Genomic DNA, 26492 nt, shown 5'->3' with positions numbered 1-26492 from the left:
CTGATGCAGGGGACGCGGGTTCGTGACCCGGTCCGGGAAGATCCCACATGCCGCGGAGCGGCTGGGCCCGTGAGCCATGGCCGCTGAGCCTGTGCGTCCGGAGCCTGTGCTCCGCAACAGGAGAGGCCACAACAGTGAGAGGCCCGCGTACCGCAAAAAAAAAAAAAAAAAAGTTAATAAAATCATTGGGTTCCTTCAGGCATGCAAATTGCAACTGGTGAAACTCAATGCTTCTAAATTTTTGCTATGAAATTCAACAACATCTTTCCACATCAATAAATATCCAAAGGAGACTAATTCAAAAATTTCAATGTTTATTTACACTTTGCATATCTCAAAAAGTTTGAAAAAAAAAAAAAAGAAGTTTCAAAAGGAAGTTAGCAAATTCTCATAGATCTGCTTGTTTCTAGCACTTGGGGGAGATGGAGTCTTGGAGTTTTTAGAGACTGGAATCCTGATGGCAGAACTTCAAATGTTCTCATCACTTGCCAAGGAAGTGCCATACTTGATCTGTGTTTAAAAATGGGGGAAGCAGGGTGTTAGGGAAGGGGTGGAGAGGGAGGTGGGGGAGGAAAGGAGGATAAGACAAATTTAATTTAGACCTTTCGGAAAGATTTAGGCAGATAAAAACAATCAGAACTCAGTATGACACATTTCTATATTTAAAGCCACTCACCTTTAAACCCTCAGCCTAAGTTCTCTCATTTGGCTAAGGTCTTATATTCTAGAGCCTTCCCACCTTATTTCCTACATCTTACTGGGTCACTTTAGTCTTTATCGAATAGTACTGAAGCTAGTGTCCTAGCTACGGCGTGAAAGGTCTAGGAAAACCCTGTACTGTAAAATCTGACTGTCTGTCAAATACCCCAAATGGGATAGTATTGCAAAGAAACAATCTGTTAGTTTCCCATATAAGGAATATCGTTTGCTTTCCCACAAAATCATGTCTATACATTTGCTCCTTTCTAAACATCTTACAACTCGATTCATAGTAAATAGTTCTCATTTTTCCTCCAAACTTGCAAGTTGAATATTCTTCTAAAGTTTCATATTAAAACAAAAAGGCAAAAAAGCCTTGCAATATTTTAAAAGGCAAATGATACACGCACATGCTTGTATTTTGAAATTTTTACTACAGAACATTTTTACTTGTTTCTCAAAACAGCTTCAAATAATGGTAATTTAAAAAAATGCTATTTTTAATCCTACTATAAATTTTGATTTTAAGATCTTTAGTTAAAATGAGTGGTTCATTAAAATGATGATAGATAATAAATAAAGTCTCCTAAATGCAGACATTTGGAGGCTTAAAATTTATCAGGACTAGCTGGAACCTCAGTACTTCACCAACCGTCACTGCACAATCAAACTACTTTCTAGCCTAAAAGTAATAAACATGTTCCTTATTTTCTGAAATTAGGAAATAATTGATTTCATCTGAAAATTATAATGACTAAAAAAGTACTTTACTTAGTTTATATAATTTTTAAATTAATCTATTGTATTTTTTGGGGTCTCCACTACTGTAAATGAATACATTTACATATCTAGCTCCTCAAGAACCAGCATATACCATACCTTCTTCATTACTTCCTTTATTCAGTGAAAATGACAGCTGAAAGATAAGAATAGAGTCTCTGTTATAATGAACGTTTAGATGTGGAAACTATATCCAGAATGGTTTTCTTTTAACATGAAATTATAGAACAAAGGGAATACTCCTCTTTGCCTTTTATTGTTATTGCCTGTTCTTTCAGATAAACAAACCACAGACTTAAGAGTCAAATAAGAAAAAAAAACATTCTTGAAAAAATTTTCTGTCATTAACCCATGGGAACTACTGAGAATGTGAAGAGAGGAGAGGGGTTTTCTTTCAGTTTCTTCTTTGGCTGAGACCTTGAGAACAAAAATCCAAAACACATATTCATAGATACATGCACACACATGGACGTAGGTACAACACACAGAGAGACATTATATAATGTATTTAGCTGTCTTCTAAAGTGTTTAAATTAATTTTTCTATTTTGATGACTGGGCCAAGATTCCTAGAACAGACATAACCTGTGGTAGACAAGATTGAAAAGTTTTTCTGAGATATAAGATTTCTTCCTAATTAAGAACAATACATTTTTAAAGGTTTAAAAAGAAATTTAAAGAGAGATCCATTCTCCACAGAGAATGCACAAAGCCCAAGATAACCAGAATAAGCATCTATGTAACCAACACCCAAGTCGAGAAATGGAACATGCCAGGCACTTCCCCAATCATAACCTCTTCTCCCTGAGGTATAACCACCACCCTGATTTTATAACACACTTTTCAGATTTCAAATTTAATAATCAACTTCTAATTCTCTGAATTTGCTCAGCCTTAGTGGGAAAGATCTGCCTCTGATATTTGAGGTCTGGGGCAAATGTACAAATGGAGACCCATATATCATACACCTGAGTATTTAAAGGTTATAAATCAAGCTAACAAAGTGACTATAAAAACTGTTGCATCCTACTATCTTGATAAATATACCTTTGCACTGGCTTGGAAGCTCTCGTTTAGCATTCTGGACACCTTAGAGACTGCCTGAACATGGCAAAGTACGGAAAAGAGGCACATGGCCTTCATGCCACCCCGCTTCTGCTACCCCAGGCTCCATTCTGTGTTGAGGGCCTCACGTGCACAAGGGTAGCTCACACATCTAGGTATCCCCTGCCTCCTAACAGCCACCCACAGGCCGCTGTAGAAGTAATGGTGAGCGGAGTCCACACAGTCACGAACGTACACTTGGGGGGAGATGCCCACGTAGACCCTGGAAACAGGCTTGCAGCTATCTGGGTAAGGAATTCCAGGGACTTGAGTAACTAAAAGGTGGTCTAGAATGGGGGCTTGGGCTCCTGGTGAACGCACAACTTTGGTCCCTCGGTCTTGCCCTGTGAGGAGGGACGTGATTGGATGAGGGCCAAAGCAGGACCCTCTAAAAGGAAGGACCCAAAGCAGGGCCCTCCTTAGGTCTAAGGACAGTCCTGAAGAACAACTCAGCAGGAAAATATAAATGTCAGCAATATTAAAAGATTCTCTATGATAGTTAATGTGCCAACTTGGAGGTTGGTTTTGGCTGAGATTAACTTTTAAACTGATGAACTCTGGGTAAAGTAGACTGCCCTCCATAATGTGAGTGGGCCCCATTCAATCAGCTGAAGGCCTGAACAGAGCAAAAAGACCAGCCTCCCCAAGCATGAGGGAATTCTCCAGCAGACCGCCTTTGGACTTCATCTGAATCCCTGGCTTTCCTGGGTCTCCAGCCGGCCATCCCCTTCTGCAGATTTTGGAATCACTAAGCCTTAACAATTTCTTCATATGTATCTCTTATTGATTGTTTCTCTGAAAAAAACACTGGCTAATACATTCCCCTGAATCATAAATGGGTTAAAGTTAGTTTTCCTTCTACTCTTTAAGAAAAAGGTTAATCAAATATGCTTTGTTTTATTTTCTATCATACAAAATGATGATATAACAATGTAAATAAAGAAGACCTCTGTACAAATTTTATGTAAAACATCCTTGAGATTTTTCCAAGTACTTTCAAAAAAAAAAAAAAAAACCGAAAGAAAATTCTATTCAGCTTCCTAGCACAGAGAAAATGCTTAACCATGGTTGGTTTTGAGGATGGCAGAACTTAAATCATTCTGGGTGTGAAAGTAACACTACAACATAAAAACTGAGATTAGGCCTTTGGGATTTAATGCCTCTGTTTTTCTATATAGACTATGAAACAGAATAACTTGCTTATTCTTTGAAATTCTTATGCTCTTTAAATTGTGCAGGACGCCTATTACAGAGTTTGTTGGAAAGGTAGCTGTTTAGGTTTCCTGCTTAAAATTAGCAGCTGCTTCTTGCTGGAGCTGTCAAACATTTCAAGAGAAGAAAATGTGTGATATATGAAATAGAATAATCGAGCAGCTTCTCATTAACCTAAAAAGCATTACAGAAAAGAAATGGACAAACTACTCTAGCTAAAACATTTATCATTACATTTTATTTTAAAAATAATTCCCAGAATGCTTTATTTCTTTATTCCTAAAATCTATTTCTTGGTTGGTAGAATATATTCAGACTGTACAAAGCCTCATATAAAAGAAAACAAACATCACAGGTAAATCTAACAGAGATAAAATAACTATGAAAGTCTGGAAGTTTTTTTTTTGTTTTTTACACTTTTCCATATTAACATATGTCAAAAGAGACCAACATTTAAATTTGAAAACAACAATGGGTTCATGATACACATCAGCTATTTAACTCTTCACCTACTGTCAATGACCTCCCGATTCTTAAACATTACACTTGCTTACAGAAAATGGAAGAACAAAGAAATGCACAGAGCAGCATTTTAAAGTGACCCAATCCCAACCCTCACTCTCAGAAGTCACCATCATTACATTTTCCTTGTAAGAAACAGAAGGATTTTCAGTTACTTACTTCTCCTAATTTCTCAGTAGGGGATGAATGTGGGCACCCTCTACTCATCTAAGATAAATTCTCCAGGAAATTGTATTACTTTATACTCTCATTCTAAAAATGCTATCTCCTTTCCTCTCCCACTCCAAAAATACTTCTCATGAATATTCATATCTTTAATTTCTTTCAAACAAATTTAGTGTTCTTATTACCAAAGTATTCCTCTTTTATCAACCAAAGAAGGCTTACTCTTTTCTGTCCCTACTCATGTAGAAACTGTATTTTAAATGAATATGAACTATTAAACAACTGTTTTGTACTCCTTCAGATAACCCCACCAGGTCCCTATAAGCATTTTCACCTGCAGGTTACATGTGTTCAAATTAATTAACAAACATGACACACTCAACCAACATAAAAGCTTGCTTTACTATGTGATATGAAGATTGATGTTCTTTTACTTTATTATAAGGATTCAAAATTAAAGAGAAAAAAGTTCCTGATTTTTCATTCAGGTGCAGTAGGGTTTTAGTTGAATTAAATTACCTTGGGTATTCTCTCCCTACATTATGTTTCCATGGTTCATAAGGCAGTTACTCTATATTCATTTTTCTTCTTCTTCCAGTTTTACTGAGATATAATTGACATACAGCACTGTATAAGTTTAGGGTGTACAGCATAATAATTTAACTTACATCATGAAATGATGACCTCAATATGTTTAGTGAACAGCCATCGTCTCATATAGACACAAAATTAAAGAAACAGAAAACACATTTTTCCTTGTGATGAGCACTCAGGCTTTACTCTCTTAACAACTCTCACATGTAACATACAGTGGCATGAATGCTATTTATCCTACTCTACCGTGTATCTCTAGTAGTTACTTATCTTATGACTGGGAGTGTGCACCTTTTGACTGCCTTCATTCAATTCTTCCTCCCCCCACCCACCGCTCTGGTAACAGCAAATCTGATCTCTTTTTCTGAGTGTGTTTGTTTGTTGCAGTATAAATGACCTACCACACTAGGTTAGTTCCTGGTGCACAATATAGTGATTCGGCATTTCTATGCGTTACAAAATAATCACCATGATTAATCTAGTTACTATCTGTCACCATACAAAGATTTTACAGTATTATTGACTATATTCCTCTTGCTGTACACTTCATCCCCATGATTCATCTATTTTGTAACGAAGTTTGTACCTCTTAATCTCCCTCATCTATATTCATTTTATTTTCACATTTCTTTTCTGATTTCTGCTTTATAAATCAACAAAACGTGACCAATTCTTAGTTATCCATAAACAAAATGTAAGGGTTTTTTTTGTTTTTGTTTTTGTTTTTAACATTTTTTTGTTTATTTATTTGGCTGCACCGGGTCTTCGTTGCGGCACGCGGGATCTAGTTCCCCGACCAGGGGTTGAACGCCAGCCCCCTGCTCTGGGAGTGTGAAGTCTTAACCACTGGACCACCAGGGAAGTCCCTGTAAGAGTATTTTAGGTTTATGTTAGTTTAATCTACTTCCTCTTCCTTTCAAGAATGTATACAATTGGCTAGTAGCTGAAAAAAATTATTTTACTTTCATCTCCTTTGTTCATCTTTGAGTGGTAATGCAGTGAAGCTTTTAAGAGGAAAGAAAGGGAAAGGAAGAGGGAGATATACTAGAATCAGATCCTGATTTACCAAGAAAATACATTATTTAAATTTTTTAATAGTAAACTGCCACAAAGATGTTCATTTTCAGAGTCACAAATAAAACAAATCTGTATGGCATAAATATTGTAGCATGACCTCATTAGAAAAATCACATCCACAGAAAGGTTCCACTCTAAGGGGAAACACAGTCCTCTTTGATGGAGATGTAAAGTGAGTGCCCACAGAGGGAAGGGTCTCTTGCCTAGGCAGTCCAAGAGGTCCAAGCAACCCTGGTAATAAGACGGCATCCCAGACAGAGTGATTTCAGAACTTAGTTTTGAGTTGGCTTGATTTAAAAAACCAGAAGCCAAGGATTGTCATCTTGTTCTGAGATGTGCAAGGAAACTATTCTTGATGTCATCAATAGCTTTAAGCAGAGATGAAGTACATGCCCAAAGGAAACGATCTGAGAAGCATGCTGTTAAAAGTCCTATCCAACAACTATAATGAGCTGTAACATTCTTCTTCTGGTCATTACTTTTCATATTTGAAACTATTTAAAAATATTCATTAGTTGGTAGTTTCCCATTAGAGCACAGAACCCCAAAGTGTGCACTTCTAAACTAGCTGCTTTATTGATTATCTTTGTTGTGGGCCTCTAAAAAAATGTTAATATGGCTTTGGTGTGAATTTTTTTAAGTGCTATTGCTTTTAAGCTATAACAATGCCTCAGACTCACATCAGACACTTTTGATGATGGATTCACCTAAAGTCCTTCGCTTGGTTATGTAAACGCCAACATGCGTTTATGAGATTGCTGGTAAAGTTTAGGGATGAAAGAGGTGGCCACAGTATGTACTGATATTAACTGCCCCCGTACGGAATAACCAACTGTTCAGGCGCTATTTGTTGAAAACTTATTACTTTGAAAATCAGTTGTCCACATATATGTAGGTCTATTTCTGGATTTGTTTTAACTGATCTTTCTCTAGTTTTATACCATTACTATACTATTTTGATTACTGTAGCTGTATAAAACGTCTGTAAAGAACAAAGTTGGTATTCTAATTGATCTATAGATCAATTTGAGAATTGACATCATAACAATATTGAGTCTTCCAACCCACGAACATGATACATCTTCCCATTTATTTATTTCTCTGATATCTATGGGCAATGTTTTACAGTTTTCAGGGTACAGGTTCTTCACATTTTTTTTCCAGATTTATTCCTAAGTGTTTCATATTTTTGAAGCAATTATAAATAATGTATTTATTTTTCACTAATTTTTGTTCCTTATAAAAATACAATTGCTAATTGTATATTGAGCTTATATCTTGCAACCTTGCTAAAATCACTTATTCTAGTATCTTTAGATTTTATGGAATATTTAATATAGACATTCATGCCATCTTCCTTTATAACCTGGATGCCTATTCCTTCCTTTTAATGCCTTCCTGCATGGCTAGAAGCTTCAGTACAATGCTTAATAAAAGCAGTGGGATCCGAGGTCTAGAGTTGTAGAGTTGTATTTACAGAAAGGTTTTTAAGTGCAAATTTAAGTTGTTTATGCCTATTTCTTCTTCAGTGAGTTTTGGTAGTTTACGTATTTCAAGGAATCTGCCCATTTCATCCAACTTGTGAAATTAACTGGTATAGAGTTTTTTCACAATATTTCTCTATTGTTCTCCTAATAGCTCCTAAAACAGTAGTGATGCCACTTGTCTCATTCCTGACATTAAAGATTTGTCTTCTCTCTTCTCTTTCCTGAACATTCTGGCTAAAGGGTTTATCAGTTTTGCTGGTCTCAAAGAGTCAATTTTTGGTTTCATTAATTTTCTGTGTTGTTTTTCTGGGCATACAAATTCTCTTAATTATGAAATATCAATACTTCAAACACACAGAAAATGAAGAGACCATTATAACAAATATCTACTCTCTAGATTTTTTTAGAGTTAACATTGTTATTTCAGAAAAGTTACAAGTGAAGTCTCTTTTTCTCCCAACTCATCAAAAATAAAGATCTTATTTATTTTTATTCCCTCTCAGAAGTAACTTCTCCTAACCACTACGCTGAAACTGGTGTTTATTGTTCTTATTTATGTTTCTAAAATGTGAGCAACGTATCTGTTTGTATTCATTAAAAATATATGGTGCTGCTTTGGGTGTTTTAAAATTTACTTCAATGATGCATACTATATCCTGCTGCAAATGCTTTTTTCACCCAATACTGCACTTTCAGGTTTTATCCATGTAGAGTCATGTAGTTCTAATTCACATATTTTACCTGTGGTATCGTATTCCACTGTACAAATATACTACAGTTTATTTACCCAGTTTTCTATTGACAGACATTTGTCCAGTTTCCAACTTTCCCATGTCTGATCATAAAAACGTATGTATTAGTGTCTCTGTAGAATGTACATCTAGAAAGGTAACTTCAGAGTAGTGGGTTATAAGCATCTTCAACTATACTAGAAATCACGTAATTGCTCTTCAAGGTAGCTGTACTAATTTATACTCCTGTAAAGCATATCAACAAGTACGAGTGGTCTCCCTTCTCCACTTGCTTAAAAACACTTGTAAACGTTTGCCTATCTGATAACTATGAAATTGTACTATGTCTTAATTTGATTTCATTGATCACTGGGGAAATACAGCAGATTTTCACATATTTACTGGCAATTTAAATATTCTCTCTTGTGAGTTGCCCATTCATACTTTTGCCCATTTATTTTCCTACTGGTTATTTTTTTCTTGTTGATTTGAATAAATTGTTAATCCTTTTGTCACTTATATGCAAGTACCTTCTCCCAATCAATGGCTTACCTTTTGACTTATTTTGTGGTATCTTTAATTGTTTACAGCTTGAAAAAAAACCTTTAAATTTGTCAGTCTTTTCTAGGTTATTCCTGGCCCTTTAATATTCCATATACATTTTAGGATTATCTTACCAAGTTCAGTGAAAACCCTATTGAAATTCTGATTAAAAATAGATTGACTTCATTAATTAATATGGGAGAAATTGTCATTTTCATAATTAAGTATTCCTTTAAACTGCTGATAAGTCTATTTGGGTTTTCTGTTTATTCTTGATTCGACATTGTAATTTATATTTTTAAAAAATTGTCAATTCATCTATGTTTAGAAAGGTATTGCCAAAAGCAATTTAGAATGTTCCTTTCTTTTTTTTTTTTTTGGCCACACTGCGTGGCACGTGGGATCTTAGTTCCTGAAAAGGGATCGAACCCATGCCCCCTGTCCCCCCTGTAGTGGAAGCATGGAGTCTTAACCACTGGACTACCAGGGAAGTCCCGAGTATTCCTTTCTGATTACTTATATATCTCCTGTGTCTGTAATAATGTCTTAATTTTAATTTTTGATATTTTTATTTATGGCTTCTCTATTTCACTCTTTCCTGTAATAAGTTTGTCTATATTATTAGCCTTAAAAGAAGAAAACCCAGCTTTTATTTTAATTGATCCTTTTAATTATCTCCTTGTTTTCCATTTCATTAAATATTTGCTCTACTCTTTATAATTTTCTCTCTTATAATGTAAAAAGATAGAAAAAAACAGAGTGCTTGTTGAGTTGAATGTTCAGCATCTCAATTTTCTTTCTTCATTTCTGCTGTACAGTTAATTTCTCTCAAAAATTATTTTTGCTGCATCATGCAAGTTTTGACATAGAGTGATTTAGTTGTCACTCAATTTTAAATATTTTATAATTTTTCATAATTCATTTTTTTGAGGCATGACTTGAGATGTATTTTTAGTTTCCAAACAACACAGATTTGGGGTTTTTCTTTTAATATTTTTATAGCTGATTAGCAACTTTGTTACACTGTTGACAAAGAAAGTGGTCTGCATTACCTCAACTCTTTGGTATTTGTTTTCCAACTCTTTGTGGCCTAACATATACTCAATTTTTGGAAGTGTCCACATGTACTAGAAAAAACAATGTATTCTCTAATTATATATATTGACAAAGCTTGTAAATTTTGCTCCCATCTTCTCAATGTATTTTACAAATAACACTTTATATACAGTAAAGGATCCTAAAACTAGCATCTTAAATCCCAGAATCAATTGTCATTAAATATCAACTGATATTAGATCTGAAAGGAAAACTACATGTGTGTGCACACACGCACACTCATGTGTGCACACACATACACAAACATACATTCCTTGTTCCCTATAAAGGCTCTGAACCTTGTTCCCTGAAATAAAGCTCCAACTTCTGGTCATACAGTCTTCAAAAACTGGGAAAGAGTCCTACCTTTTTGGCTATAAAAAAGACACACTACCCAAAAAAATGTAATTGGGTGGTCCTGTGGTTGAACTGCCACTGAGAGTTACTCCTGTTGCTGGTGGCCACACACTGTAGCCCAGAGTAACCAACTGCCTCTGTGGATCCCTAGTGTGTTCAGATCTAAGTAGCAAACCTTGTTTTTGACACAGCCATGCCTTTCATGGTTGTATATAATTCAAACATCTGTATTTATAAACAAAATCCAGTAACCTTTCTGACCATTTCAGTTCTCCTTATCCTCCTCAGATCAGCTATCCTTCTGAAGATCTCTAACCTACGTCTGATAAATTACTTCTGTAGATATTTTCTCTTTTGTTTCTAAAATGCATCCAAATAATAGTCATCAGGGTGTTGGCTTTTATTTTTTCTTGGTTATGGTGACACTATTTTTCCTAATTTAATTGATCTGTACATATTGTTGGGTGACCACTTAATGATTTTGGGGGGAGGTCTCAATGCTACTACACTTAATTGTATTTTGATCAATATATGTTCACCAGTATATGCTTCCTGCAACAGTTCTCCTTATCCCTCAAGAATTTAGTCCATTTCTTTTCTTTGTATACTTTAAAAGTATATGTTCACCAAAACCAATTACTTGATCCTAAAATCTCACCTAATTAACGATCATTCTGAATATTCTGTGAATACACATCTAGAAAGTGAAAACCTGTATTACTATCTGGCCCTGTTTTAAGCATAACTTCGGACTCATTTATTTATCTATTTTTTTTTTATTTTTTAAAGATTTTTTTGATGTGGACCATTTTTAAAGTCTTTATTGAATTTGATACAATATTGCTTCTGTTTTATTTACTTTTTTGGGTTTTTTGGCCACAAGGCATGTGGGATCTTAGCTCCCCGATCAGGGATCGAACCCACACCCATTGCACTGGAAGGCAAAGTCTTAACCACTGAACCACCAGGGAAGTCCCCAGATTCATTTAACATCTACACATCTGTCTTAAGATAATATTACCTAAGTTGATTAACTTGTTAGAATGAGTTCACTTATTCTAAGTCCACTAATAAACCTTGGGGTTATAATTTGTTTCCATACAGGCCCAGGATTGATGTGGTCTGAATATGATCAAGTTTGATAGATGACTTTAATGTCTTAAGTTATTCTGAGCAAGCAAAGGACAAACGAAAGCTGACAGTACTTTGAAGTCAGTGCAACATTCAATATATAGCAAAATAGAGAGATCTGGGAATATATACCTAAGTAATGCTGATTCAAACATCTCAATGTGGTTGTGAAGAGATAAAATGCCAAGTCAAAATGCTCTGACTACAAAGAATTTCATTATTACAAGTTGATAAAATTTTCAGGAGAAATTGTTACCTAATCTGAGCTTCTGAATCACTAATGAGGCTGCTAATAGAGCAATTCTTTGATTTACAAATTTTTAATGGTGAAATCCCATATACAGTAAGTTCCACTAGAGCTGATGATGAGGGACTGCTTTCTCTGCATTTTGATTTTCTACCATAGTTTCCTCAGTGAAAAATCAGTATAGCACCTTCTTCATTATTACGAAACACAACAAAGCTACCAAACCATGTAATTAAAGCTGGATGTTAATGTTTCTGAGTTCTAATCTTGTTTCCCAAATCAAACTATCCAGATCATATCCATGTTCTCCAATTATTATTTTTTTCCAAGAGGACTTTTCCTACTAATATGCTAGGAAAAAACTTTTTAAAAAAGATGTAAGATTGAAACTTTATTCTTACAGCTAATTTTAAGACAAGTATCTATTATATCCATCATTTAGAAAACCCAAACTAAAATGAATGAAATAGTCTTAATCTGAGATTAGTGGGAGACTACGTGAATAAAGTTTTTAATTTGTTTTCCTTAATTTTTTTCTTAAAGAATTAATAATAAATATTGATGAGAACTAAGTTCAGAATGTAATGACACAGATATAAAACTGAAAACTTGAAGAAAATACACCGATATTGTAGCCTGCATTACTGTCATGGCTCCCCTGCATCTTCCCTTGCTTCCCTAGCCCGTTCGCACCAACGCAGCCAGAATGATCTTGTTAAAATCTAAGTCAGATCATATCACTCCCTCAATGGTTCCTTCTTATTCAGAATAAGAAATGAAATTCTTAAAATAGTCCCTAAGGGTATTTTACAGTGTCTTTCATAATAATTTGCCTCCATTTTCACCCCCAGATCCATGCATTTCTGATCTCATCTCCTCCTTTCTCCCTTAGACTCTTTCTACTCCACCAGCCACCGTGGCTCCTCGGTTATTTCTTGAACATGTCAGGTACCCACTTGCCTCATGGCCTTTGGGCTGCAGCATGGAATTCTCTTCCTTTACAAGTCACTTGGCTCAGTCCCTTACCTTCTACAAATCTTGACTCAGGTCCGTTCTCCCCTCAGTGGGGCTGTTCCCTACTACTTTTCAATCACCACAACTCCCATCCCACTCCTGGCACTTTATCCCCTCTTCCCTCATTCATTTTTCGTCATAGCATTTATCGCATTCACAAACACTATATATTTCACTTGTGTATTTATTATCCATCACCCCAACTAGAATGTTAGCTATACGAGGAAAGAGGTTTTTGTGTCTTTTAATACTGCATCCCCAGCACCTAGATTCTAACCACACGCAGCAGGCAATAATTAAATAACTGATTAATGGAAAAAAATTCAAAGCAGCCATTGTGAGCAAACATTTTTGTTGTTCCTTAAGATCTAAATTCACTAGTTTCTATCCGATAATTAAGAGGAAAAAAAAACCAAACCCCTCAATTTATAAATGGGATTTCTAGCCTAAGATCACTCCTGAACACACTTTACACAGCAGCATTACTTGATTATCTGAATGTGAATTTCCTTATTTAGTGGTTTCCAAATCAAGCATTACTTTGCTAATAAATTCAGTTGCCTCCAGGCAGTATTATCACTAAGACACGTAAAAATCTGAGGGTATCTTCTTAGTTAAGAGAAGGAAAGCTTGTGAGGTAACCAAACTAAATGGAAAAAAAAAAAAAAAGGAAAAGAGATGTATTTATTTCATTTTTTTTGAGCCAAAATGCACCTGTGCCAGCAGCCAGTCACAATTTAGACACTGGATTGTGTATAACTCATAGGAACAGGTCAGTACAGAGGAGGGCAAATGCATTCACACAACAATAAACTGGTGGAAAATAGTATCATATGAAATCAAGTTAAGTGGTTAATGTACTTTAGAAAACAGAAATACAACTAAAAGGTTTTAAGGTTTTTAATCTAAATTCCCTGCATGAAAAAATAATTTTAATGTTGTTTTTAAACTTTATGCTCCCCAAAAGTCTTGATACATTTCACTGCTAGATTTTTCAGAATTTCTGCTAGACTTCCCCATGACATTTATAAGAATAAAGGATGCCTTGGACATTTGTTCCTTACCGATTCAACTAATGATCTTGCTTCCTCTTGAGAGCAATGGAAAGGGCTATCACATACCTGCACATTTGTGCTGGAAAGGAAAAGAGAATATTATTATTAAACAGGATAAAAAAGGAGCAATTACCAAAAAGAAAACCAGCTCTCAAATGCTTTACATTTGAGTGTATGATCCCAGCCAACAGTTGCTGAGTCTTTGGATCTCAGTGGATAATAACACATACACACACACTCTCTCTCTCTCACTCACTCACTCAAAAGGAGACAAGAGACCTTCTAATGCAGAATGCTAGAGCACGGCAGAAATGTGATTAAGATACCCTGAAAAAGGACCTGGATGAACATAAATTAGGACAACTGGGGTCTTGTACATTCTTTCAGGCAAAGTTATAAATATAAAGTGCTCCATAGCATTGCACCCTCCAGAATTAAAAAAAAAAAAATCAAATGATAGTATACAAATTTAAATAATCTCCTGGTACATAAAAGGCTATTCCACTACTCTTCACCTTTACTGAAGAAAAGAAAAAACAAATTTGACCCATAGAACAACGACCACGAGGAAGAATTTTCCTCCAAGTGAGGTGATAAACACTGTAATTGGCTGCTGAAAGATGCTGTAGAATCTCTTTCTCAGACAGGTATGGAACACTAAGCTAACAGTGGTGAGAGGAAACCACAGCAACATGAAAGCTCAGTTTTGGTACAAGTAAGGAAGTTTAGCAAGGCATAGACAGCAGCTCCTCCCATGCCCAGTAAAGGCTCTATAAAGTCCAAAGTCTTCCCACACAGTGGGGACTAGCATGCTATCTCCGCAAACATGCTGCCCACCACGTATTTCTCACCTCCTAGATGAAAGCAAATGCATCATTCCCCCCAAATGTATTAAGTCTTATTTTTAAAAATTTCATCAAAGAAATCAGATTAAAATGGATATAGAAAAAGGTAGTAGAGAAGGGCATTAAAGCCAAATTAATTTTTCAGAATTGAAGAAATAATTGATTAGCAGATCTCTAAAGGAGATAATTAACAGATGAAACACACACATGCACACACACACCCACACACACGCATGTGTGCTCTCCAAGTGGTTCTAAGGGATGTACATTATCAAATTTATTTTGGCAATGGCTTTGTGAAATATGCTGGGATATATATGATAAAAAGATCTGTAGTTATTTATTTATCTTTTCAGCTACATCTGCCCGTAATCAGACACTGGGTACATAGCATTATGAAAGTGGTCATTTTGCTCTCTATCCAGACTCAAAATGTGGAATTTGTTTTCATTCTTGGCATAAGTGATGATGTTTGATGAAAGGTGGCATTATCATCTTTAAGACTAAACTATGTTATACTCTCTTCTTCATACTCCACGTTTAAGTAAGCTAAAAACTGAAAAAGGTAAGGCTTTATAAGTTAGATGTTTCTCTAAAGAAAGTCAAAACTAAATTTAAAAGGAACAAGGCAAAAAAACAGATACTGAAAAGTCTTAAGTGCTACTCTTCTGAAGAAAACATGGTGTATAATACTAAATATGCTATACACCAGCGGTCCCCAACCTTGTTTGGCACCAGGGACCAGTTTTGTGGAAGACAATCTTTCCATGGACTGGAGATGGGGGGTGGGGGTGGATGGTTTGGGGATGATTCAAGCACATTACATTTATTGTGCACTTTATTTCTATTATTATTACTTTGTAATATATAATGAAATAATTATACAACTCACCATAATGCTGACAGGAGGCGGAGCTCAGACAGTAATGCGAGCGATGGGGAGTGGCTGTAAATACAGATGAAGCTTCGCTCACTCGCCCACCGCTCACCTCCTGCTGTGCGGCCCAGTTCCTAACTGGCCACGGACAGGTACTGGTCCGTGGCCTGGGGGTTGGGGGCCCCTGCTACACACAATGTTTTTAACATTAAAACTACACCAAAGTGAAACATTCCTTGGGAATTCTAGGAAAATGGTGATGAGAGAACAGGGAGTCCTGTAAATAGGGTTGTCAGATAAAACATAGAACACCCAGTTAAATTTGAACTTCAGATAAACAGCAAATTATTTTTTAGTATAAGTATGTCCCAAGCAAACTATTTTTTTTAGTATAAGTACGTGCCACGAGACATTTACATTAAAATCTGAAATTTAGATTTAAGGGGGTGTTCTCTATTTTTACCTGTTAAATCTAATAAACTATCTCTAAAGTAATCCTCTATTTCCACAACAAAGCAAAACCATCAGCAGAAATATTAGAAAAGAAAGAAAATATTAAAGCCAGCACTGTAAATTTCAAAAACTAATAACTTTTAAAATATTCTGTGAATTTAAAAAAACTGAGTAACTTTTAAAATATCCCCAATAAAATATCTTGACAAGTAACCAGCTAGAATCTAGGAAGCCAACAAGCTCTACCATTTTTCACCTTGGACAAATTATTAGTATGGCTGTTTCAAGAATTAAATGAAAGGTATATACAAATGGACTTAGGAGATTCTTGAATGATATATAAAATATAAAAAAGGAGAGATTACAAAACCCCTTATTACTATTTCTCCAGTAGCCCCCCCCTTTTTTATAGCATTTTATTTCTACAAACAGTGCCATCCTCCTCACTAATATTCTTTTAGTTATTAAAGAATGCAATCTGGGTTGCAATATACTTTCCTCAGGATTTAAGGAAGTGATTTTTACTTTGAATGTTTGAAGGTGTAATAAAAGGCATGTTATCAAGAAACATTTTAATTTTATCTGAATTGTCCCTTATACAAAAATAGTTAACACTGACTCATATTATTTATTGATTCAAAAAAATTATTCTTATGCCATGTGTTAGGGACATTTCTAGATGCTGGGGATACAATGTTGAACCATGGAGCCCCCATGAACATTGTAATATTTAGGGTTCTTTCTAGCTTTCAAACTATGACTATAGCATACAAAAGGAGAAGCAGTATAACCACTTAAAGATGATGGTGCCTACTATAAATGAGATTAAAAATACTGACTGGGAAGAATGTGCTGCTTTCCTTTTTATAATAAGATATTAAATATTTTGTTCTAAATTTATAAACATCGTGTACCCTACACACAATCTTGATGATCAAAATAAGCAGATACGACATTAGAACAAAAGATCAACAATACCAAAATTTCTATGCACAACAAACCAAATTTCATTTACAAATAATACAGATATATTAATAGCTATATAAAGAGCAAAATAAGTGATTAAATAAAAAGAAACAGGGGCTTCCCTGGTGGCACAGTGGCTGAGAGTCCGCCTGCCAATGCAGGGGACACGGGTTCGTGCCCCGGTCCGGGAAGATCCCACATGCCGCGGAGCGGCTGGGCCCATGAGCCATGGCCGCTGAGCCTGCGCGTCCGGAGCCTGTGCTCCACAACGGGAGAGGCCACAACAGTGAGAGGCTCGCATACCACACACACAAAAAAAAGAAACAGAAATAGAAAATTACCTGCAAATAATAAACATATACCTAAAAGATGAAAGTTACAGGGCCAGCAATATGAAATTTTAGTAAAGAGAAGATTATTTTCTTCAAGACAATTTCAAATCAGACAAAGGCCCACACTCATGAGAATCCTCAAAGACAGTGCTCAGGATTCAGATTGCTCAAGGCTTTTCATTCTAAAGCAAAGTACTCAAGAGAAAAGGAGAGAGAAAATTTAAAGAGGTAAGAATGATGATTTGGGTCCATAACCTCCAGAGTTTGTCAAAGAAAACTGACTTTGAAGTAAATCTATACAAAGCTAAAAGAACTGGAGCTATCCATATATGGATCAGATACACCTTCCTCTAGAAAGGTAAAGGAAACAACTTCAAGACATAAACAGTTTGGAAGAATATATATATGGAAAAATATATATATATTTGAAATAAACCATGATGAAGAAAGGGTGAGAGGAGTTGAAGAGGAGTTGAAGTTGTATTTCTCCTACAAGGAATTTAAAGTTGTTTTTGGTAAAAACAGAAATAACAAAATTATCCCTGCTAAAAAAAATACGTAGCTTCCAGAGTAAACATTAAGCAGCGGGGAAAAGGAATAAAAATAACAATGACAAAACTTATTGTGATAAAGAGGATCATCAATTAAATAATTTAATAAATGCAGGGTTCCTGGAAACAGTAGAGTCACTACTGGATTTAAAAAACAACATCTAGGGACTTGCCAGGTGGCACAGTAGGAGTTAAGAATCCGCCTGCCAATGAAGGGGACATGGGTTCGAGCCCTGGTCCAGGAAGATTCCACGTACCGCGGAGCAACTAAGCCTGTGCACCACAACTACCGAGCCCGTGTGCCACAACTACTGAAACCCATGCGCCTAGAGCCCGTGCTCCGCAACAAGAGAAGCCACTGTAATGAGAAGCCCGCACACTGCAACAAAGAGTAGCCCCCACTCGTCACAACTAGAGAAAGCCCGCGCGCGGCAACAAAGACCCAAGGCAGTCAAAAAATAAATAAATAAATAAATAAATTTATTTAAAAAGAAACATCTATTTGTTGGCTTGAAAATATTATTTAGCAATTACTCCAACAAGTATTTATTGAGTGACTACTACATGTCAGGGATAAGGAATATAAAGATGAACACAACATCTTTATTCATTTACTTTTTTTTTTTTTTTTTGCGGTACACTGGCCTCTGACTGTTGTGGCCTCTCCCGTTGCGAGCACAGGCTCCGGACGCGCAGGCTCAGCGGCCATGGCTCACGGGATCTTCCCGGACCGGGGCACGAACCCGTGTCCCCTGCATCGGCAGGCGGACTCTCAACCACTGCACCACCAGGGAAGCCCTATTCATCTACTTTTGAGGAACTTATACTCTAGAGGAGAAGACAAACTCATAAAACAAGCAGTTAATTAATAAATGCAGTGATAGGACTACACAGGGGGGCAAGGAATAGAGTGTAATGGCACCTTAGCAAGCACAAGGCTAGGATGAGGGAAAGTTTCCTAGAGAAAGCAAAGTCAAAACCAAGTCCTAAAAGATAAGTAAGTCATCCATTTCAAGAAGTGAGAAGAAAATCATGGCAAAGGAAAACAAAATGAGTATGGCCCAGAGGTCAATAAGAACATGGTGTTTGTGAGGACTGACAAGTGGTTCTAAGTTGTTGGAACATGAAAAAAGAGGCAAGAAGTGACGGAAAATGAGGCTGGACGGGTAGCAAGTGTCAAATCCTGGAAGGCCCTGTTTGTTCTTCTAAGAGAAGTTTGGATTTAATGGTTCTAAGCAGAGAAGCTCATCAGAAGCCAGGGAGCTTTTAAAACATACAGATGCTTAGACCCTACTCCTCAGAGATCCTAATTCGCCAGGTTTAAAGAAAAGGACAACACATTTGAATTTTCTAATGGTTTCCCTGGGTAATTGTGCTGTACTATACGTTGTTTGAGAGAACTGCTGTGATAATGTCTTCAGGTCAGACCTAAACTGATTTGCGTGGGGAGAACAGGTTAAAAAGGAAGGGGGGATGGTTTGGTAATCAATAACAGAGTACACTGTAAGGAACTGAGAGAGAGAAGCAATTCATTAGGTAAAGACAAAGGAAAGAAAAATTTTATTAATATAAATATATTTTATAAATCAAGTAGTGACAAAAAATAAAGAAAATACGGACAAAAATGAGTTAAAATTTGGAATATTTTGACTTGAAATTATCTAGATGTGTAAAATTCATAACCAGAAACTTATATCCTAAAAATTTTCAAGCTAAAAAAATTAATTTTGTTGTATTCTTTGAAAACACAGAGGAAGAGTCAAGCTGTTGAGAGAGTAGGTTTGAAGTCTGGCTTAAATCCATCACACAGTGAGACCTTTGATAGGTCACAATCTCTACGTGGCCTCAATTTCCTCATATGTAAAATGGATATAGTAATGATACACATCTTATAGGGTTCTGGTGAATATTAATTAGATAATACATATAAAACTCTTAGAACCTGAAAACTACTAGAGTTCAATAAATGTCAATTCTTATTGCTAATGTAATCCTTATCATTACCTAGGAGGCTACAGCAAAATGACTCCACAGAGCATAGAAATAAAGCTACCTTCACAGTAAAGATAATTAGAATCAACATAGAAGGAATGCTATCAAGCTATAGAAAATCTAACCAGAGATGCTCTCTAGCTGTGCAGCTCAGGAAACCTGGGAACCATACAAGTCCCGTTAAAGACGGCAAAAGCTTTTCTGAAAGTACCATTAGGAAGGAGAGGAAAGCAAACAGCAAGCAAATACCTCTTTGGACAATCAGAGGCCCCTCTTTTTAGAGGAGCACACCACATTAATATCTGACTTAGAATATCTGACCATAAAGAAGAATTCAGTCTATTAGTTACTAGGATAGTGAGGGCTAGATGACATTTCATTACACCCAGTTTTCTTGTTAGTAAGTTGTACTATTTATGTTAGAAACAATTACCTAAATTTTAAGACTATGCTGAAAAAACAGAGTATTCTATCAATACATAAGAGGTAAGAAAAATGGGAGGAGAAGATGGAGTCCACAGTGTTACTCTAGACTCAGGAGAAACAGAATCGGAAGCTATAATGCCCAAGCATTTCCAAGATGAGCCTCTGATGACCTGGATAAAATATTCCTTGAGACTGCCTAATTCTTTACTCCATATTACTTTATTCTAATGATTTCTTTAATGTCTCTCTTGATGCCCAGACTTTATGCCCCAGAAGGACAGGGACTCTATTTATTGTATTCACGGCAGCAACCGTCCCATCAGCACAGTACTTGGCAGTAGACCCTCAATCAGTATTTGCTGAAGAGTAAATGGCTTCCCACTTTCTCCTGATTCAAAGAGGACAATGAAGATGGGTAGGACTCTGCTCTCCAGAAAGACTGTGTACTTTTGCTTCCTAGTTAGGCTTACCAAGAGTCAGTTGTTTTTGTTTCCAAACTTTTTTTATGTCAGTGGTCTTTGGTATTACAATTTCATAATTAAAGCTGTAATTATGCCCATCAATGAAGGGAGTATGGAAAGAGAACTGTTTCTATGAACACCAAGTAGGCTCTAAAACCACTGAGGCTGTACACACTATCGAGGCTCTAAAAAGCCTCCATAAAGGTGAATCACTATAAAAACTTGGTATCAAATTAGGTGTGGTAAGACAACTGTAAAAGGTTAGAAAAAAAGAACCCTAAAAATTTATAAGGGTTTTTAAGTGTAAGGAGTTTAAAGATTACAGGATTTGATCTTTACTTTCTGTTATATATTGTTAGGCTATATATAATCTATATGTAATCTATACAGAAAATGTCTTAGCCCTATATCCACAGATTGATAAATGAATGTACATTTAAATGTTTTAAAGTAAAAATTAAAACGCTTGAGTTATATATTACTATTGTTTGATTCCCCTTAAACAATTAGCTGGTGACCCAGATCATGTTGGATAAGAAGGCTTTTAAAGGTTCTTACCAAGAAATGATGTGGTACTTATTACATAAATTAATCATATGTCTGCATGTTGAAAAGTCGCTGAAAATCCACCTTTGCATATATTCACAGTGCATTATAATGAAATGCCTCTTTACTTGACAGTATACCGCACTAAATTATAAATTCCTTGGGAAAAGGGGTCATGTCAATTCCTAATTTCATAGTGCCCAGTACTTGGTAATGTCTTCCAAATAGGTGCTCTGTAAACATTTTTTAAATGAAAAAACATTTCAATTCTCTTAAAAAAAAAATCAGATCTGAGCAGTATCATATGGCTCTTTAGTACCAGTTAGTAATAAAATAAAATAACTCTACATAGAAAAGACAAGTCCTTACCAATTTATAGCCCCTCCAGCACACTTCTCCATAAGCAATGCTTTCCAACATTCATGAGTAGATTTAATAACTTCAAGAGCAAAAGCCTAGTTAAAAACCAAAAACAGACACAGAAATCACATCATTATACTAACATGGAACTAGTCATAGTATGACAGTTAATTATGAAGAACATGAGCTCTGTAGTCAGGCAAACCTGAGTATAAATTCTCACATCCTTATTTACCAGCTGTGTGACTTTATGCAGATTACTTCATCTCATTGTATTAATTTCTTCATCTATAATATGAAATGTAATGAAGATCATCTAAATCAAGGGTTGGCAAACTTGGGCCTGTGGGCCAAATCCAGCTCACCATGTGTTTTTGTAAATAAAGTTTTTACTGAGCACAGTCATGCCCATTCATCTGTGCATGGCCTCTGACTGCGTTAGTGCTACAATGTAAGAGTTGAGTAGTTGTGACAGAGACCATATGGCCTACAAAGTCTGTAATATTTACTTTCTGGTCCTTTACACAAAAAAGTTTGCCAACCCCTGATTTAAATCATAGAGTTGTTGAAAGAATAAATAAGATGTTGAATGTAAAGCGGTTAGCCTACTATCAGTATCTTGCTTGTAAATAAGCATATACCTATTAATTTCACCTCATCAAAGGCGTAAGTAGTCCAACTGCATAGTCGTTTTAGATTATCCACTGTCTGAAGGTAGTAAACCTCAACATCTTCTAATTTTTTTTCTTAGTATGAATTCATATAGCGTCTAAAAATGCAAAATCAACAATAGATATAGATCTAGTAATACCATCTAAGGAAAACTTGCTTTATTTTTCCAAAGCAGAAAATTCTTTATATTTTTCCCCCCAAATGTTCCTAATTTTCCTTGTGAGAGATTACAGTCTAAAATAATAGTTTTATATTTAAAAATCCTAGACAAAGCCCTCAAGATCTTAAGTGTTCTTTTAATGTACCTTTAAAAAATACTGGGTTCAGCAATAAACTCTTGTATAACAAAATACTTATTATAATTTTAAAGTTTTCACGACCATGGCTTACTTTACCTGCAAAACATACTTTATTTATTAGTACCACTTAAAGGTTGGTTTATAATGTGAAGTTTATATAGTGGCAGTAAGTTTAAAAGACATAGTCCACGTTTTTGACTTTAACTCTTTGGTCTATTTCCTCCATATGTGTCATATTAGAGCCACTTTCTGGTAACTTTGTGGTTTTCTAATAGAAAAATCCTCTGACAGTAAGAGAATTCAAGTGCTGTCTTAATTGTTAAGCAGCTTAATTCAGCCATGGTAGGATGAACACTTAGGAGGGAAGCCCCTTTGGATCTGCATTAATGGTAAGTAACTTTCCCTTCTCTGGAGTAAGTAAATGGAAGGCTTTTCTTCATATACAATTTGCAGACTTAGACTGATCATGGAAATCCTTCATTTTCTGAGACGAAGGATTTACTGACAGATAAACAGATGCATATAGGTATTTATCAGCCTTACTGATTTACTTAGAGAGATCTCCTAAAACTTTTTTAAAAATAAAAATGATAAAATAATGTCCTTAAATATGAAAGTCAGTAAAAAACACTTTTGTTATCATACTATATACAAATGTTCACATATGAAATCCCCCAAAGTGAAAGAAATATTGTACAGGTATCACAGGCACATTTTAAAATAAAGATTATGAACTTCACCTTGTTCTTGAATTCTCCATTAAAAGCAAACTGGTTTTCTGGTTTTCCCTCTGGTATCTTATAAAATCTAAACCAATTAAGCGTAGCTTCTAAGTAACCAGGTTTGTACTTCTTAACATCTTCAATATCTGTAAGTGAAGAAACAAAAATACTTTTTGTTAAAAATCAAAATCTACTCCTATTAGTGGCAGAGCACTGGCGTGAGGGAGTCAGTCCAACCCTGCTGCTCACTAGCTGCATACTCATCAGCATGTATCGTATCACCTCCGGACTTGCCTTTTCTTCCCCATGTAAAATGTTACTCCTTCATTCTACAAACATTTCTTGAGCACCTTCAGATACCATGTAAGGAGTAGGGGATGAGTCGATGAAGACAACAAAGTTCTTTTCCTCAAGGAGCTCAAAGGTTTAATCAAAAAAACAAACATACAAAACAACAGGCAGATAGACAACAAATTGTATTGAAGTGAGAAGATTAAGTGAGATATACTTAAGGACTGATGTCATTCTGAGGACAATGGGGGGCTTCGAGTAGGGAGAGTTACAGCATCAGGATCCGTGTTTTATATGTACTAAGCCAAAGGATGCTGACAGTAGAATGGAGAGGGCAGCACCCAGAAGAGAACATACTACAGGTGGATGAGAAGGGTTTCATGCACTCCTAGACCAAATATTTAGTAAGTTTCTCATTATGTATCCGACACTGTTGTAAGCAGTGAAATAGAACAGGAATCAGAAACAAGTCCCTGCTCACATGCTTACATAGTAGGAAGAGACAGACAACAAACAAAGACACAAATACACAATTTAAGCGGTGAGAAGTCTGATGAAGAAAAATAAATCAGAGTAAGGAAGACAGAGAATGTGGTCAGGGCAATTTTAAACAGTGTTAACTGGATGGTTCAGAGTTTTTCATTTCAAATTAGTAATGATTTATAGGATTTACTTTTAAGTTCTATTACCACGTAAACACCTTAACCATTACATTTTGAAGACATTCATTTAAATATAATTGGAAATACTACTGTATTAGTAATAGGCCCCTCCCCCCAAAGAGGTCCCCAACGAATGTATCATTTCCAAAAATATCATTTCAAAAAGTATGAGAAATAACTAGATAAAACTAGAAGTCTTTACTCTCCACTAGACTGTGGCTTAAGGGAAATTTAGCATAGTCCTTTATTCACAGTATATTACGGCAAATGACAAACAGACTTAGCACCACTTGGAGCATTAGAAAGCTATAACTAAAACCAGGAGATGACACCAAGCATAGGGATAATTTAAAGATCACTTGGTTTCAGACATGCTCATGCAAGCCTTGTGGGAATCCCCACTCACTAGGCATGACAGGAAAAGGTAAGAACTTTGCAGGCATGGGTTGAACAGACAGGAATTATCCTTTTCCTTTTTATCCTTGCCTTGTGCCTGTTAGGTAAAGGTTTAGCAAGAGTGACAGATGTCTCCAAAGGCCAGGTGTTTCACATAAGTGAAATAAGTGTGGTAAGGCAGAGACCATAGAAATGGCAGAGACTATGGCAAATAAAAGACTGAGTATGCGGCCTAAAGGCACGCAAATCTAAAATTTTAAAATATGTCAATGGGCCACACATCTATCTAAAGTATTTCTGGAGCAAACTGCAGAAATGTTACAACTAACTAAGAAAAAAGAATCACTTGAAACTGAACACAGGTTAAGTAAGTGATGGAAGATGTTTAAAACAGTGAATTCTAAAGATTAAGATCACATCTTTTTAATATTATACACTGTATCCTCAGTACAGAGTTCTTTGTTACGCCCCAAGTGGAACATTCAATAAAGATTTCAGCTAATTAAATTCTGATTATTTTTCCTCTTTACCTTATAAAAAGAGCTTCCTTCTAAAGTGAGCTTTCTATTGACCATCTTCTGACATCTTATCTCATTTTTACAAAAATAAATCTCTGAAATTAACTGAGTTCATCCAATTCACTGTTTTCTTACTCAGAGGAAAAAAATATCTCTTAGTCCACTGAAGGTGAGCAACCAGAAATGCACTTTAATCAATGTCCAAAATAAATAATTTTCTATTACTTAAATCTGATTTATGACATCATTATATTTGCCCAGTCTACCATTTCCTGTTCCACTGCATAAACCTTTTTTTTTTTTTGATAATTGCTTTTTAACACACTGATTTCAAATAAGAAAGGAAAAACTAAGTTATCCAGTATCTACCTCAGCTGGCAAGGTTTTCCCTTCAGAAGTTATGAAGGGAACCTGTTAAGAAAAGACATCAATAATAAAAAACCTGAACATTTAACAATGCCAATAAGAAGTGTAACTCTACAAATATAAGCTAAACTTTTCCATTCTCAATTAATTAAACCCTGGGGAATAAACAGCTGCATTTTCACAAAAAAAAAAACATTTTAAATACGCAATTTAAATATTTTTAAAACCTCAGTAGCAAATGCCTCAAGCCAAAACCTTATATGCAATACCAACAGTCAGTTCAATGAATTACCAAAAATATGAAAAATTCCACCTGAAGTCTATAAACTGACTTACACAGTTCATAAAAGATTTTTATATAAATAACCTCATTTCTTCCTCATAAAACTCCTGAGAGTTGTGAGGAGTAAGTAAATTCACATTAAACTTAAGAAAACTACAGCTAAGGAAAGGTAAAAGGGACTTCCCTGGTGATGCAGTGGTTAAGAATCCACCTGCCGATGCAGGTGACATGGGTTCAAGCCCTGGTCCAGGAAGATCCCACAAGCCACGGAGCAACTAAGCCGGTGAGTCACAACTACTGACCTGCGCTCTAGAGCCTGTGAGCCACAACTACTGAGCCTGCGTGCCACAATTGAAGCCCGCGCACCTAGAGCTCATGCTTCGCAACAAGAGAAGCCACTGCAATGAGAAGCCCGCACACCACAACGAAGAGTAGTCCCTGCTCGCCGCAACTTGAGAAAGCCCATGTGCAGCAACGAAGACCCAATGCAGCCAAAAATTAATTAATTAATTTTTAAAAAAAGAAAATGTAAAAGATTTGTCAAAATGTTGCCAACTCATTCATGGTAGAACTAGTATTATATAAATACAAGTCCTCTAATTCCATGAATTCTGACTTTTCTTCTATATTGCACATTAATAATTTGCCACAGGTTTATTTAT

The 26492-nt window shown here is 35.7% G+C and overlaps 1 protein-coding gene across 9 annotated transcripts in view; it reads right to left on the bottom strand.

The window, feature by feature from the left end:
• Positions 1-297: 297 nt before the first annotated feature.
• Positions 298-26492, bottom strand: part of PPA2 (inorganic pyrophosphatase 2) — an 84179-nt gene continuing 57984 nt past the window's right edge. For 5 of the 9 annotated variants that reach the window (XM_067735423.1, XM_067735424.1, XM_067735431.1 and 2 more), the window contains 6 exons: positions 23333-23460; positions 21631-21716; positions 15550-15603; positions 13822-13891; positions 1579-1615; positions 298-510 (listed from right to left, as the gene is read on the bottom strand). In XM_067735423.1, the coding sequence (XP_067591524.1) occupies positions 482-510; positions 1579-1615; positions 13822-13891; positions 15550-15603; positions 21631-21716; positions 23333-23460 (404 nt within the window). In that variant the 3' untranslated portion in view covers positions 298-481. The remainder of the gene's footprint in view (positions 511-1578; positions 1616-13821; positions 13892-15549; positions 15604-21630; positions 21717-23332; positions 23461-26492) is intronic. The other 4 variants (XM_067735425.1, XM_067735426.1, XM_067735430.1 and 1 more) reach the window with 1 other exon arrangement.

The sequence above is a fragment of the Pseudorca crassidens genome, chromosome 4, assembly GCF_039906515.1.
Source record: "Pseudorca crassidens isolate mPseCra1 chromosome 4, mPseCra1.hap1, whole genome shotgun sequence".
Lineage (NCBI taxonomy): Eukaryota > Metazoa > Chordata > Mammalia > Artiodactyla > Delphinidae > Pseudorca > Pseudorca crassidens.
Note: the sequence above shows the minus strand (reverse complement) of the source record. Positions and strands in the feature narration are given on the sequence as shown.